Genomic DNA, 16279 nt, shown 5'->3' with positions numbered 1-16279 from the left:
TGATCTTGCTATTGCACTCCAGCCTGGGCGACAGAGCAAGACCCTCCTCCTCCTCCTCCTCAAAAAAAAAAAAAAAAGTGCACATATTTAAAAATTTTAAGATACCACCAGACCAGGTGCGAAATCCTGGCACTTGGGGAGGCCGAGACAGGTGGATCTCCTGAGGTCAAGAGTTTGAGACCTGGCCGGGCATGATGGCTCATGCTTGTAATCCCAGCACTTTGGGAGGCCGAGGCAGGCAGATCATGAGGTCAGGAGATCGAGACCAACCTGGTCAACACAATGAAACCCTGTCTCTACTAAAAATACTAAAATTAGCTGGGCATGCTGGCAGGTGCCTGTAATCCCAGCTACTGGGGAGGCTAAGGCACGAGAATTGCTTGAACCCAGGAGGTAGAGGTTGCAGTGAGCCGAGATCATGCCACTGCACTCCAGCCTGGGTGACAGACCTAGACTTCATTTAAAAAACAAAACAAAACAAACCAACAAAAAACAGAGTTTGAGACCAGCCTGGCCAACATGGTGAAAAAAATTATCTGGGTGTGGTGGCACACGCCTGTAATCCCAGCTACTTGGGGAGGCTGAGGCAGGAGAATCGCTTGAACCCAGGAGGCAGAGTTTGCAGTGAGCCAAGATTATGCCACTGTACTCCAGCCTGGGCGACAAAGGGAGACTCCATCACAAAAAAAATAAATAAAAAGAATAAATAAAAAAAGAAGATACCACCAAATTACTTTCCTGAAAGGTTGGAGCCAGTTATACTTCTATCAGTAAATGCATGAAAATGCCTGTTCCCTCATATCCTTGCCAATATCACAATTAATCTTTCACCTTTTCTTCAATATCATGGGTAGAAAGTGATTTCTCATCATTTAGCATTTCTCTGAGAGAAGTTGAATATCCTATTTTGCATTGATTTTTAAATTAGTGTATCCATTTTCCCCGTGCTCAGGGGTGAATATTAGACCTTTTTCTTCGTTGGTCCTAACCTATTGGCATTTTACCTGTCTTACCTGTTGCACATATTTTCTCTAGACGTGATTTTTTTTTTTTTTTTTTTTGAGACAGAGCCTTATACTCTGTCACCTAGGCTGGAGTGCAATGGCACAATCTCAGCTCACTGTATCCTCCGTCTCCCAGGCTCAAGAGATTCTCCTGCCTCAGCCTCCCAAGTAGCTGGGATTACAGGCGCACGCCACCACGCCCAGATAATTTTTTTTTTTTTTCATTTTTAGTAGAGACAGGGATTTACCATGTTGCCCAGGCTGGTATTGAACTCCTGACTTTAAGTAATCAACTAGCCTTGGCATCCCAAAGTGCTGGGATTACAGGCGTGAGCCACCGTGCCCAGCTGAGCCATAATATCTTTAAACTTTTGTTGAGACAGGGTCTCACTGTGTTGCCTAGGCCTTGAAGTAGATTTTTAAAAGCTTGCACCTTGTCCATTTACGTGTTTAAATACTACAATAATTCTTCAGTTACATCCCAAGTGTTAGCAAAAATTTTTCAGGTATTTACAAGAACAGGCCCTGTTCTAAGCACTCTTCATATTGACTTATTGAGTTCTCTTAATAGCTCCCTAACCCTACCACAGACACAGACAGAGAAAAGAGTTAGGAATTTGTCTAGAAACAAAAGCCATAGTTTAATAAAAATAAGAGTGGTTTTATTGATTACACACAATTTTAGCTATATTAATATATATTATAAATTTTAAGAATTAGAAATGTGACTTTTATTTTTTAACCAAGAATAATCTAAGTTATGGCAGCATGTTCCATGAAAATTATTGAAGTCCGGCACAGTTTTCCTATATCTGTCTCAGCTAATCAGGAACATCATCCAAGCATAATGACCCTCATAACGTAAGTTCCATTAAGTAGAAATGAAGCATCATTATGTTTTCTTTTTTAGGAAAGACTCCCCCTTTTGTCGTATAGACATGTCCCTGATAATCTTACTCTACCGTACAAATAACTTTTCACCCACAAGAGTTGCCTCAAATAACTTTCATTTTGGAAAGTTGTCAAAGCATGAAACAGAGTAGCAAAACGCCACTCTTGACTTTGCATCTTGGAGTTTCAATTTTGCTTTAGATTTAGACTCCAGTTTATAATTAAAACCTAATCATTCCCACATTATTATACTTATGTAGGAAAGCCTTGCCCTGTCCACTCTTAACACAAAGATACAAAATGTCAAATAGTTTGAGCAAGTATTTGGCAGATCACAGACATGAAACAGTGCTGTCGGAAACAAAAACCCTTTAGTGTTTTTAGAGGTGAAGAGATTGATGGGTGTCATTCAAATTTCTCATCTCCTTCTTCCACATCTTTCAAATTGAGTACTTCTAAAGAACCTTTGCCTTTGGTTTCCTTTTTTATTAGCTCATCAATTTCTCGGAAGCAGCCCGGGTCAATCAGACATACCTGAAACATTTAACGTAGCAGTTTAAAACATGAGGATGAGCAATACACAGAAGAAACTCAGCTTTAACTTCCTTTAAGGCAAACACAATGCTTTCCAGAGATCTCTAATAATACCACAGTTCTATGGTGCAATACATAAGACAATGGGTACGGCAGCACACTCGGTTCCAATTCAGCCTCTGTCCTCAAGTAGCCATGTATGCCCCTGTGACAAGGCATTAATCCCTATGTTTAAACACTTATTCTGATTCTTCAGCTGTAAATGGAAGGGACAAACTAGAAAACTCTCATTCTTTTTTTTTTTTTGAGACGGAGTCTCGCTCTGTCGCCCAGGCTGGAGTGCAGTGGCCGGATCTCAGCTCGCTGCAAGCTCCGCCTCCCGGGTTTACGCCATTCTCCTGCCTCAGCCTCCCGAGCAGCTGGGACTACAGGCGCCCGCCACCACGCCCGGCTAGTTTTTTGTATTTTTTAGTAGAGACGGGGTTTCACTGTGTTAGCCAGGATGGCCTCGATCTCCTGACCTCGTGATCCGCCCGTCTCGGCCTCCCAAAGTGCTGGGATTACAGGCTTGAGCCACCGCGCCCGGCCGAAAACTCTCATTTTTATACTAAAATTTAGCATTATATTTTATAGCTCAATAAAGTCACCTCCACTTAAGAAGGAGAAAAAGCAATGTGAAGACTTATTTTGAGACCATGTATACGTTTATTTATTTATTCATTTTTTTGAGATAGAGTTTTGCTCTTGTCTCCCAGGCTGGAGTGCAGTGGTGTGATCTCAGCTCACTGCAGCCTCTGCCTCCCGGGTTCAAGTGATTCTCCTGCCTCGGCCTCCCAAGAAGCTGGCATTACAGGTGCCTGCCACCATACCTGGCTAATTTTTTGTATTTTTAGTAGAGATGGGGTTTCACCATGTTGGCCAGGCTGGTCTTGAACTCCTGGCCTCAGGTTATCTGCTCGCCTCGGCTTCCCAAAGTGCTGGGATTACAGGCATAAGCCACTGCACCCGGCCCATGCGTACAGTTTTGCAAAGATTTTAGAACTTCAAGTAGTGTCAGATGGGTTAATTCACATCTACAGTGGATACTCACATACTTGATTTACTTTCAAAAAGAAGCTGCAGACTGGGCGCAGTGGCTCACGCCTGTAATCCCAGCACTTTGGGAGGCCAAGGTGGGCGGATCACCTGAGGTCGGGAGTTCGAGACCAGCCTGATCAACATGGAGAGACCCCATCTCTACTAAAAATACAAAATTAGCCGGTGTGGTGGCAGGTGCCTGTAATCCCAGCTACTCAGGAGGCTGAGGCAGGAGAATCGCTTGAACACGGGAGGCAGGAGGTTGCAGTGAGCTGAGATCACGCCACTGCACTCCAGCCTGGGCAACAAGAGTGAAACTCTGTCTCAAAAAAATAAAATAAAATAAAATAAAAATAAATAAATAAATAAATAGAAAAGCTGCAAAGCCCTGAAAACATGAATTTATAGACAGCTGAATTTACACTGTGTTTGAAGCTAAGGGGTGAGGTCATAAGGACCTAATGGTTTCGCTGCTTCTTTAAAATGTTCTGTGTTTAGTGTCATCAGGTTCACACACTAATATCCTCTGGAGACACCCTCGCAGACACACCCCACACAATGCTTTACCAGGCTTCTGGGGATTCCTTTCCAGCCAGGTCGACACCTAAAATTATATCCACAATTCCACCCTCATCAACCTGGCCCCGAGACACATCTATTTCAACCATTGTTAATTTCCAAATGAAGACCATAACAAGGTCCTAGCTTTGCCTAACATGATGCAATTAAGCAGATGCGACTATCCTGCATACAACCGAAAAGAGTGCTAATCCTTTCGCCAGAATTCAGCTTTCAGAATTTCATCATTCAGGATTCAATCTTTTTTTTTTTTTTGAGATGGAGTTTCGCTCTTGTTGCCCAGGCTGGAGAGCAATGGCGCAATCTTGGCTCACTGCAACCTCTGTCTCCCAGGTTCAAGCGATTCTCCTGCCTCAGCCTCCCAAGTGGCTGGGATTACAGGCATGCGCCACCACGCCTGATTATTCTGTATTTTTAGTAGAGACAGGGTTTCTCCATGTTGGTCAGGCTGGTCTCAAACTCCTGACCTCAGGTGATCCACCTGCCTCAGCCTCCCAAAGTGCTGGGATTACAGGCATGAGCCACCACGCCCAGCCAGGATTCAATCTTTTGGAACCGTAATTTTCAAGATTTTAGAAGTTCAGGCTTTGGACGTTAGGGATTTTGATTTTTTTGTTATTTCAACATTGGGATTGTGGCATTTGGGATTATGTCTTTTAGGATTATGATCAGCACCAGAGTAAAGCACGCAATTGAGCTATCTTTGAAAACTTAACGTAAATTTCCATAGTGTGCTTTGTACTAATTGTTGCAAAATTTTTAAGGTAATTGGAGTTATTAACCTTCCACTAAAAATAGCGATTTTCAAGTGGCTTATTTTAAATGGTTGCTAAATTTGCTAAAATAATGTATCTAAAACACTACGCATAATGTATGAGAAAAATAAACGCTGGGAAAAAAATAAAATGTTTTGTAGTAAACAAGGTTGACCAACCTTTAGTCTTATGAAAATATCTGACTGTTTACAACGTCTAAATGTTTGCTACAAATTTATTACTAGAGAATACGCTATTTAGGTAACGTGAAGCAAAGAAAATACTTGACTCTTACGATTTCTAACTGTTGGCCATAATCTTCACTTTCTATGACCTTGATCAGTGGCTTGAGCTTTTCTTTCAGCTTCTTGCCTTCATTCACTGGAAGGATGAAGCGAAGCCTCATGTGAGCACGTTCTATCTTCATTTTCTCTTTTAACTGCTTTATCACTTCCAAAGCCTACCAAGACAAAATCGAGGATGTAATTTCTTCTACTATATTATTTAATAAGGCTTTCAAAAACAAAGTAGTTCCCATGTAGTTGGATTAGGTAATGGTTTCTTAGGTATAATATTAAGAACATAAGTGACCATTAAAAAAAAATAGAAAAATTGGACTTATCAAGAGGAAAAGGTTTTGTGTTTCAAAAAACTATCAAGAGGGTGAAGGCTGAGTGCAGTGGTTCATGCCTGTAATCCCAGCACTTTGGGAGGCTGAGGCGGGTGCATCATGAGGTCAGGAATTCGAGACCAGCCTGGCCAACATGGTAAAACCCTGTCTCTACTAAAAATACAAAAAAAAAAAAAAAAAATTAGCCGGGTGTGGTAGTGCACACCATGCCTGTAATCCCAGCTACAAAAGAGGCTGAGGCAGAAGAGTCGTTTGAACCCAGGAGGCAGAGTTTGCAATGAGCCAAGATCGTGCCACTGCACTCTAGCCAGGGTGACAGAGTGAGACTCCATCTCCAAAAAAAAAAAAAAAAAAGGCAAAGAACCTGAACAGAGATTTCCCAAAAGCAGACAGATGAAGCATCAATAAGCACATGGAAATATGCTCAAATCATTATTAAGGAAATGCAAATCAAAACCACAACAAGATACCACCAGGATGGCTATCATCAAACAGGTAGACAATGACAAGCATTACTGAGGATGTGGAGACACTGGGACTTGTAAACGCTGATGGCGGTAATGTAACATGGTGCGGCTGTTTTGGAAAAACGTTTGGTAGTCCCCAGGTATACAGAAATGAAAACGTATGTCTACACAAAAACATGCAACAAATTTCATAGCAGCATTCTTCATCATAGCTCAAAATTGAAAGCAACCCAGTATCTATCAACTGAGAAATGAATGAACAAAATGTTTTTTTTCCATACAGTGGGCTATTATTCCAGCATAAAAAAGAAATGACATGCTGATCCAGGTTACAACATGTATGAACCATGAAAAGGCCATATATCTTATGATTCCATTTACATGAAATGTCCAGAATTGACAAGCCCATAAGGAGAGGAGATTAGTGGTTGGGAGGGGCCTGTGGGGGGAAATGGGGGATGGCTACTAATGGATACTGACTTTCCTTTCGTGGTGATGAAAATGTTCTCAAACCAGGTAGCAGGGAAGGTCCCCAAACTGTGTTAATATACCACTTAACGTGTACACACTTTACGAGTGTGAAATTTATGGTATGTGAATTATATATAAATTAAAAATTCAAAAAGAGGTGTTAAAAATGACCCTTTAAAAACTCAAGTTTTGTCTTTAAAAGTTTGATTTGGATAGGAGGAAGAAAGTCCTACATACATATTTGTGTTTACTTGAAAAAAAAAATATTACCTATCTTTACAACCCGGTCCTTTTCCTCCATCTCTTCCTCAAACCTTCTACCCACTTGCTTCCATGCAGACCCATTTTTTTAATTTTATTTTTTATATTAAAAAAATTACAGGTAGGGGTACGGTAGCTGACGCCTGTAATCCCAGCACTTTGGGAGGCCGAGGCGGACAGATCACCTGAGGTCAGGAATTCAAGACCAGTCTGGCCAACATGGTGAAACCTCGTCTTTACTAAAAATACAAAATTACCCAGGTGTGGTGGCGCATGCCTATAATCCCAGCTACTCGGGAGGCTAAGGCAGGAGACTTGCTTGAACCCAAGAGGCAGAGATTGTAGTGAGCCAAGATCGTGCCACTGCACTCTAGCCTGGGCAACAGAGTGCGACTCTCTCTCTCAAAAAAAGAAAAAAGAGATGGGGCATGCGTCCCTATGTTTCCCAGGCTGTTTCCAGGCCTCAAGCAATCCTCCCATCTTGGCTCCCAAAGTGCTAGGATTACGGGCGTGAACCATCATGCCTGGCCCCAGACCCGTTATTTTAATGATTTCTTCAGAGAAAACTGATTTCCAAGGCTGTATTTTGATGACATGAGAAAGCACTCACCTGCTGTTTTGTACTCTTGTTGGTTTTCACTGAATAGTGGATGTCCTTCATGGCTCTCTCAATAAGGATCACGGTGTATGGTCTCTTTGTTTCAGGATTCACACATTTGTCTGCCACAATAGTTGCAATGTCCCTAAACATCTGCTCCAGTTGTGTGTGTCTTTCTTTATCTGATACTTGAACTTCTCCTTTAGTCAAAATCTAAAAAAATGCCAACACATTTAAGAAATCACTATCTTTCTCTATCACACACTATTTGTTAACTAGCCACAAAAAATGAGTAGCTGGGGAGAAAATTAAATTTCATCATCTCCAGCTATTAATATGTAAGTAATGGTTTGGGCTTTGCCCAAAAGATGCAAGAATCTTTTGGCTGGGCGCAGTGAGATCCCAGCACTTTGGGTGGCTAAGGCGGGCGTATCACCTGAGGTCGGGAGTTTGAGACCAAACTGGTCAACATGGTGAAACTCCATCTCTATTAAAAATCCAAAAATTAGCCGGGCATGGTGGTGGGCACCTGTAATCCCAGCTACCCGGGAGGCTGAGGCAAGAGAACTGCTTGAACCCAGGAGGCAGAGGTTGCAGTGAGCTGAGTGCAGTGGAGTGCATTGCACTCCAGCCTGGGCAACAGAGCAAGACTCTGTCTCCAAAAAAAAGGGTCTGAAAGATGAAATACTTGAAAACAAATTCAGTTTTCAGGTATACCACATTCTACAAATGAGGTAATTTATAGAAAAATGAAGTAATTTAGTACAAAATTTGATTTCAAGAGGTTGTGGCAAAAAAAACCCAAAAAACAAATGAACAAACAAAACCACCAAGTTCTTTATCATTAGAAGTGACACTGTGCAGCTCCCATTATTGCTTTGTTAGTCTTTCCTCCAAAAAAACGGCCTTTAATGTTTAACATACCTACAAGTACGTTATAAATGGCTATTAGGGTTAGCTATGCTGCAGTTGTTACCCACCTGCTTACAGATTTCAGTTTGGTCATCTGTTCCAAAAGCACTGATGAGATCTTCCTTCTTGGCAACCTGACCTTTAGAAACATTTACAAACACTGAATGGGTCTGCAGAACTTCGTCAAGGTCTTTTTCCCTTGTGAGGGCAGGAGAGAAAGTCCTACGTGAATATACTTCAAACTTGGACATGCATTTACATTTAAATACGAGATGGCAACAACATGAACGGCAACACACAACAAATCCCCCTGATGACCTTTAGTGTCCAGAGCACGTTTTCTTTTTCTTCCCCGCCCATCCCCACCCCGAGACGGAATTTCGCTGTTTTCACCCAGGCTGGAGTGCAATGGCACGATCTCGGCTCACTGCAACCTCCGCCTCCGGGTTCAAGTGATTCTCCTGCCTCAGCCTCCCGAGTAGCTGGGATTACAGCCATGCGCCACCACACCGGCTAATTTTGTATTTTTAGTAGAGACGGGGTTTCATGTTGGCCAGGCTGGCCTCGAACTCCTGGCCTCAAGTGATCTGCCCGCATCGGCCTGAGGGAACATTTTCAAAACTCAGAACCGTATTTGCCTTACCATTTGCTCACTGGAGAAAAATGTCATGGGAGGACGTAAGAAACATTAAGGGTGGGGTGCGGACAGCTGCTGCCACGGAATGCCAACCCCTAGATGGCAGCAGTGAAGACACTACGCACTTCAAACTGCTAAGGCTACTGAGATCTGTGACACCAGATGTATCCACAACTATGACAGTATTCGGAAGACTAGGTTCTCAGCTATCATTATTCTGGGAAAAGGACCACAATTATGAGATTTCTTGGCTGCAGCTATTATGACACCAACAAAACAAAACCCCAAACCAACAACCCAATCCGAACCAACCAAATATAGAAGGAACCCGTGGCTTAGAAGCCAAACTCGTACTGCGACGTCTCATGCTGACAGCAGGAATGTTCCATTTCCTCCCCGGCCAAGACCTCAGTTTGGCCCATTCACTAGACTTGGGCAGAGACAGGCCGCCTCGGAGGTGACGGCCCAGGCCCAGGCCCGAGGGAGGGGGCTACTCACACGCCGCTCCGCCAGCCGACAACCTTGTTTTTGTAGCAGGCGATTTCGAAGCGCTTCCCGGCGCGCTTCATCCGTACCACGGCCACATTGGTTAGGCGGATCTGGTTGGTGGGCGTGAAGATCGACATCGCGGCTGTTCAAAGACCTAGGAGCCGGCGAACCGGGGCAGACCCGCACCGACCAGCCTGAAGACCACCAGCGGCGCGCGACACTGACCCAACCGCAAGTGCGCAGCGCCGCGACTCACCAGCTTCAGGGGGCCGCCACAGTGCGCCCGGCAGCCTTATTGCGCAGACGTCAGGTGGGGCTGAAGCCGGGAGGCGAAAAGTGAGCGACGACGCCTGCGCATTGTGGCTTTTTACGCCATCTTTCCACGCCCAAAAAGGGAGGTGCTTTTCTTTGACGTAATTTACTTTCGCCAATGAGCTGAGAGCGCTGACAGGATGCTCGCAGATGTTTAGCGGCCGGGTTGAAACACAGCGTTGGCACCAACTGGTTCCGCGGAATTCAAGGGCCAGACCCACTTTATAATAAAAATATTTTTTATAATACAATTATTTTATAATAAATATTTTTATTTACTCACCCTTTTATAATAGAAATATTTTAACATAAAATGTAGACAAAAATGTGAAATGAACCTTCCATGGACCCATCACCCCGCTTCAACAAATTATTAACATATTGCATTCTTGTTTTATTCTTCTTTTTTCATTTTTTGTTGCTTTTTTATTTACACTTTTTTTTTTTTTTAAAGTCAGTCTCACTCTGTCACCCAGGCTGGAGTGCAGTGGCAGGGTTACGGCCCCACTGCAGCTTCGACCTCCTGGGCTCAAGCGATCTTCCAGCGTTAGCTTCCCAAGTAGCTGGGACTACAGGTGTGAGCGGCCACGCCAAGCTGATTTAATTAAATAAATAATTTAAAAAAAATTTGTACAGACGAGGTCTCACTTATGTTGCTCAGACTGGTCTCGAACTCCTGGGCTCAAGCGATACTCCCGCTTCGACCTCCCAAAGTGCTAGGATTACAGCTTTGAGTCACTGCGCCCGGCCGGTTGGGGGTACTTTAAACCATCATATGGTTTCAGCATTGAATACTTCAGCCTATAGCCCTTAACAGATACACGCGACGAGATTAACTACAATTCCTTAATATCATCTAATAGCGAGTCCATCCTGGGGTTTCCCAAAAATAATGCCTTTCTACAGTCGGTTTATTCCAACCGAAATCCAAACAGGTCCACACAGCATTTCCCCCGCTTCCCACTCCTTTCCCCTCTTTATTTTCCCATGCCAATCATTTCTCTCTGGCCCCACCTTTTCCCAGTCTGAGCCAATCCAAACGGAGGCGGAAGCGCTCCTGCACCATTGCCCGGAACTCTGGGTGGTGCTTATTTCTGGATACGTCCTCTTTCCCCTCTGAGCCAATCGGAGCAAGTCCGAGAGCGCACCGGGCACTGGCTTCCTTTCCCAGAGCTCTGGGCTTTGCTGTGGGCCCACCTCTTCGCCCTCTGAGCCAATCAGGACCGGCCCGCCAGTGTCATGGCTGCCCCCAGCTCCTCAGGCATCCGGTACGCCGCTAACGCTGCGAGGTAGCTCGGTCCGTCTCGCGGTACCAATGCGAACCATCGGGTTATCCAGGTCCGAGATCCTAGTCTCCTGTCGGCTCTGAGGAGGATGGGTAAGGGCACCCGGCGGGCAAGGACCCTGGGGCGGCAGGAGAGGTAAACGTTTTACTGAGACCCTCTCCGGGCAGAGTGGCATCCTCGGTGCCCTTCCTTCGGAGACTGTTGCACTTGACAGCACCAGATAGCCGCCGCTGAGAGCAAGGAGGACTGATCCCTGCTTTTGACCTGGCTTTTGCCTTTTGAGGCTAGGGGGTTAGTTTAGAAGGAAACTACGTTTCCAACCCTCAATGAAAACAGAAAAGTACTCCTCCCACTTTACCCACGTGTATTAGGACTTTTGCACCAGTAAAGCCTAAATTTCAGGCTTCGACTTTTGAAATTGCTCCCAGATTGAACGTTTGAGGCCAGGTCCCTGCATATCTCACTCAAAAAAAAAAAAAAAAAAAAAGGCGTAAGGTCAGTTACTTGAGAATCTTGTTTACAAGTTTAACCGTGAGCCTTTGAAAGTACAATTAGTAAAAAGAGTACTCTTACTACTTAAGCTTTTTTTTATGGAGCAGGCACAACAAAACAAAATTAACTCAATTTCACATGAAGTATTTTTACTTTATGTTCTCTACTCTTGCTTCTAAATGCTCATTTCGAAGTGGAGATACAATTTTATATTTTTTCTTTGAGTTAGTATTAACAGTATGATAATTTTATTACGTTACTACATAGTGTGTTATTTTTATTACAGTTGATTTTTTTTCCCCCCGAGATGGAGCCTTGGTCTGTCGCCCAGGCTGGAGTGCGGTGGCGCGATCTCGGCTCACTGCAACCTCTGCCTCACGAGTTCAAGCAATTCTCCTGCCTCAGCCTCCCGAGTAGCTGGGATTACAGGCGCGCGCCACCACACCCGGCCAATTTTTGTATTTTTAGTAGAGGCTGGGGTTTCACCATGTTGGCCAGGCTGGTCTGGAACTCCTGACCTTAGGTGATCTGCCCGCCTCAGCCACCCAAAGTGCTAGGATTACAGGCATGAGCCACCGCGCCCGGCCAACAGTTGATTTTTGAATTAGATTTCTTAGCTGACTTGTTGAATGTAAGGTTGGTTTTCTTTTCTTTTCTTTTTTTTTTTTTTTGAGACGGAGTCTCGCTCTGTCGCCCAGGCTGGAGTGCAGTGGCTGGATCTCACCTCACTGCAAGCTCCGCCTCGCGGGTTCACGCCATTCTCCTGCCTCAGCCTCCCGAGTAGCTGGGACTACAGGCGCCCACCACCTCGCCCAGCTAGTTTTTTTGTATTTTTTAGTAGAGACAGGGTTTCACCGTGTTCGCCAGGATGGTCTCGATCTCCTGACCTCATGATCCGCCTGTCTCGGCCTCCCAAAGTGCTGGGATTACAGGCTTGAGCCACCGCGCCCGGCCTATTTTCTTCTTAAAATTGGAATGGATATCTTTGTATATATAGCTTTAAATGAAATTACCTGTGTGTGTCATTTTAAATTTAGATCCTTCTGTGGATACATGGGACCTCTCCTCACCTTTAATATCATTATGGATAAACAGATTTTACATTTATCTGGGCTTTGCTGTTAGCATTAGCCTTTGGATTTGTCTCCAGATTGTCATCAAGACACAGGTAAGTGGAGTTATTTTTTTTTTTAATAGAGTATTTAGGCATCAGATTTTATAGAGGATTTAAACACTAAAAGGAACCTTTAATTACTTTTGTGGTTTGGTCTTTAGACATTTTAATGAAATGCCTAAAATAAATTTCTTCTCTAAGTGTTTGGAGACTAGGTTATCTTGGATTAAGTTATTTACTTTTTCTGTGTCTCATTTTTAAGATACAGGAAGACTTTTTGTAATGAAAAATGAACCTTTTATATGAAAAACAAATTTGTTTTATACCTTTAAGGGTCACTAGTCGTCTCTTGCCTTTCCATTCATTAAGGATCAGAAAATAAGTTCCTACTATTATTCTACTAAAATCTTTATAGGATAAGAGTATGTAAAGTTTTTTCTTGGAGGGAATGGAAATCATGAGCCTTAAAAATGTGGGTCCTGCCTATTAAAGGACCTTATTATACCAAGGGGGCTACAACCAGAAAGATTAAGAGAAAATTTTAGTGTGTCAGATTAAGAGAAAAATAAAGTGTGTCAGTATCTGTGCTAATTTTCATCCCTGCTGAAGTTGGGAAATGATTTAGACTTGATGGATTTTGTGTAATTATTTGTCTTTCAGGACAGGAACTTACAGGAAAAATCTGTTCCAAAAGCACCTCAGAATTTGATGACGAATGGTTATGTCTCCCTTCAAGAGAAAGACATCTTTGTGTCTGGAGTGAAGATTTTTTATGGTTCTCAGACTGGTACAGCAAAGGTAAAAACTTTATATGATGCTTTTCCTTTGGTTTCCTGACATTTTAAGAAAGTCCCTTTAGCAGTGAACTGTCCTTTAGCAGTGAACTGAATTGGTCATCTAACCCTCTTTATTCTTTCTCCCAACCTTTTCCCCTCAAATGTTTTTCCTTTCTGCAATGGTAGGTGGGTTTCATCTCCTATGCCCAATTAGAGCTGATTGGTGGTGTCTGGTGGTCACTGTCTTGAGGGTCTTTGTTCTGAAGCTTGCTTCTGCTTCAGCAGGATAGAGAAAGTTGTGAGTCCATTATTGATGCCCATGGGTATGGAAGTAGGGAATAGGGAAAAAAGGATGGCACCAATAGTTCCAATATGGTCCTGACTTTCACATCACACATCTATGTTTATTTATTTGTTTATTTTTTGAGACAGAGTCTATCTCTGTCCCCCAGGCTGGAGTGCAGTGGCACGATCTCGGCTCATTGCAACCTCCACCTCCACCTCAAGCGATTTTCCTGCCTCAGCCTCCTGAGTAGCTGGGATTATAGGTGCCCACTACCATGCCTGGCTAATTTTTGTATTTTTAGTAGAGATGGGGGTTTCACCATGTTGGTTAGGCTGGTCTCAAACTCCTGGGCTCAGTTGATCCACCTGCCTTGGCCTCCCAAAGTGCTGGGATTATAGACGTGAGCCACTGCACCTGGCCTCACATCACACATCTATGTAATGAAACTTGTTTTGATTTCGAATAGTGCTAAAAGTGTTAAAGGTGGACACTAAAGTAGATATAGCAGATATCTAGTTGAAAGATGCTTCCCAGTCTCTCTCTTTTTTGGGGGGGAAACAGGATCTGGCTGTGTTGCCATCTAAGCTTCAGTTGCTTATCTGTGAAATGGTGAATTACAGATGATAATAGTATGGTTATCTCAGGGTCACTATGAGGATTGAGTGAGGTTATCTGGTACGTACTTTGATTGCTCTTTTTGCTTTTTTTTTTTTTTTTTTTGGAGACAGGGTCTCGCTTTGTTGCCCAGGCTGGAGTGCAGTTGTGCCATCTTGGCTCACTGCAGCCTCTGCCTCTTGGGCCCAAGGCATCTTCCCACCTCAGCTTCCTGAGTATCTGGGACTATAGGTGCATGCCACCATACCCAGCTAATTTTTGTATTTTTTGTAAAGATGGGGTTTTGCCATGTTTCCCAGGCTGGTCTTAAACTCTTGGCCTCAAGTAGTCTGCCCACCTTGGCCTCCCAAAGTGTTGGGATTACAGTCATGAGCCACCGTGCCTGGCCCCATTCTCTTTTTTTTTTTTTTGAGATGGAGTCTCGCTCTGTTGCCCAGGCTGGAGTGCAGTGGCTGAATCTCAGCTCACTGCAAGCTCCACCTCCCAGGTTCACGCCATTCTCCTGCCTCAGCCTCCCGAGTAGCTGGGACTACAGGCACCCGCCACCTCACCCGGCTAGTTTTTCTTTTGTATTTTTTAGTAGAGACGGGGTTTCACCATGTTCGCCAGGATGGTCTCGATCTCCTGACCTCGTGATCCGCCCGTCTTGGCCTCCCAAAGTGCTGGGATTACAGGCTTGAGCCACCGCGCCCGGCCCCCATTCTCTAATTATATCTAGATGCTACCTGTTTCTGTGTTACAATGTCGCAGCTATTTAAAAAAAAGTTTATTTTATTTTATTTTTGAGATGGTGTCTCACTCTGTCCTCCAGCTTGGAGTGCAGTGGTGTGATCTCGGCTCACTACAGCCTCTACTTCCTGGGTTCAAACAATTCTTCTGCCTCAGTCTCCTGAGTAGCTGGGATTACAGGTGCCTGCCATCACACCTGGTTAATTTTTGTATTTTTAGTAGAGACAAGGTTTCACCATATTGGCCAGGCTGCTTTCGAACTCCTGACCTCAGGTGATCTACCCGCCTCAGCCTCCTAAAGTGCTGAGATTACAGGCGTGAGGCACTGCTCCCAGCCAAAAAATTTATTTATTTTTTTTGGAGAGACAAGATCTTGCAATCTTGTTCAGGCTGGTCTTCAATTCCTGGCTTCAAGATATTCACCCACCTTGGCCCTTAAAGTGCTGAGATTATAGGCATGAGCCACCAAGCCTAGCCAAGTCACAGCTAGTTAGTGCTTTCTAGGAAAAGATTTTAAGGAAGGCTAGCATGAAAATAAATTAAAGGAAAAATCAAGGTCTGTTGTTTTTGTAGACTACTTCAGAGGGTTCTGCTGCCCTCTTGTGGAAGTTGTGCAGAATAGTACTTAGGTTTTCACTACTTCAGTGCAGATACTTTGCTTCATTTTACAGTGGAAGGTCACTTGTTAAGTTAAACCTTAAGCAATGGAGGTGGGAAATGTGAAAAAAAAGCAAAAAGGTGTCTGAGCAGCCAAAGCAAAGTCCTTTTTATGTTACTCATAAAAAACCTTATTCAGAGCCTCTTTATGCATGTTTTTACCTTTTTTAAAAAAAGATCAAAAAGATCAAATGAATACTTTGAGATGGTAACAAATCCAGGTGTACAGAAAATTCATAATGAAATGTACTTTCCAGAAACCTTTTAACTATTTCTATTTTTAGTTCCTCTGATGCTTATGCTGTGTTTCTAGACTAATCAACATTACACAAAAGTTATTGACTCCTTATATTAATTAGTTTATACAAATAGCCCTCAAGTTTCAGTGGCTTGATGTTGCTGTCCATATCATAGTTGATTTTGGGGTAGATAGCCATCTTCCATCTTAAAGCTGCGCCATCTGAATGTATTTTTATTTTATGTATTTATTTTTTATTGATTTTTTTTTTTTTTTTTTTTTTTTGAGATAGAGTCTCGCTCTGTTGCCAGGCTGGAGTGCAGTGGCGTGATCTCGGCTTGCTGCAAGCTCCGCCTCCCGGGTTCACGCCATTCTCCTGCCTCAGCCTCCCGAGTAGCTGGGACTACAGGCACCTGCCACCACGCCCAGCTAATTTTTTGTATTTTTAGTGGTACAGGGTTTCACCGT

General features: G+C 43.5%; 2 protein-coding genes across 3 annotated transcripts in view; one reads left to right on the top strand and one right to left on the bottom strand.

The window, feature by feature from the left end:
- Positions 1-1620: 1620 nt before the first annotated feature.
- Positions 1621-9697, bottom strand: SBDS (SBDS ribosome maturation factor). Its single transcript, XM_033193370.1, has 5 exons — positions 9316-9697; positions 8249-8378; positions 7281-7481; positions 5136-5300; positions 1621-2429 (listed from the first exon to the last, which is right to left on the bottom strand). Exons 1-5 carry the CDS (start codon positions 9441-9443, stop codon positions 2301-2303), a joined length of 753 nt encoding a protein of 250 aa, XP_033049261.1. The 5' UTR covers positions 9444-9697; the 3' UTR covers positions 1621-2300.
- A 1112-nt stretch (positions 9698-10809) lies between these two features.
- Positions 10810-16279, top strand: part of LOC117072911 (S-adenosyl-L-methionine-dependent tRNA 4-demethylwyosine synthase TYW1) — a 274209-nt gene continuing 268739 nt past the window's right edge. For both annotated transcript variants that reach the window (XM_033193369.1, XM_033193368.1), the window contains exons 1-3: positions 10810-10996; positions 12434-12564; positions 13171-13308. In XM_033193369.1, the coding sequence (XP_033049260.1) occupies positions 10993-10996; positions 12434-12564; positions 13171-13308 (273 nt within the window). In that variant the 5' untranslated portion in view covers positions 10810-10992. The remainder of the gene's footprint in view (positions 10997-12433; positions 12565-13170; positions 13309-16279) is intronic.

Source organism: Trachypithecus francoisi, unplaced genomic scaffold (genome assembly GCF_009764315.1).
Source record: "Trachypithecus francoisi isolate TF-2019V2 unplaced genomic scaffold, Tfra_2.0 Lachesis_group4, whole genome shotgun sequence".
Lineage (NCBI taxonomy): Eukaryota > Metazoa > Chordata > Mammalia > Primates > Cercopithecidae > Trachypithecus > Trachypithecus francoisi.
Note: the sequence above shows the minus strand (reverse complement) of the source record. Positions and strands in the feature narration are given on the sequence as shown.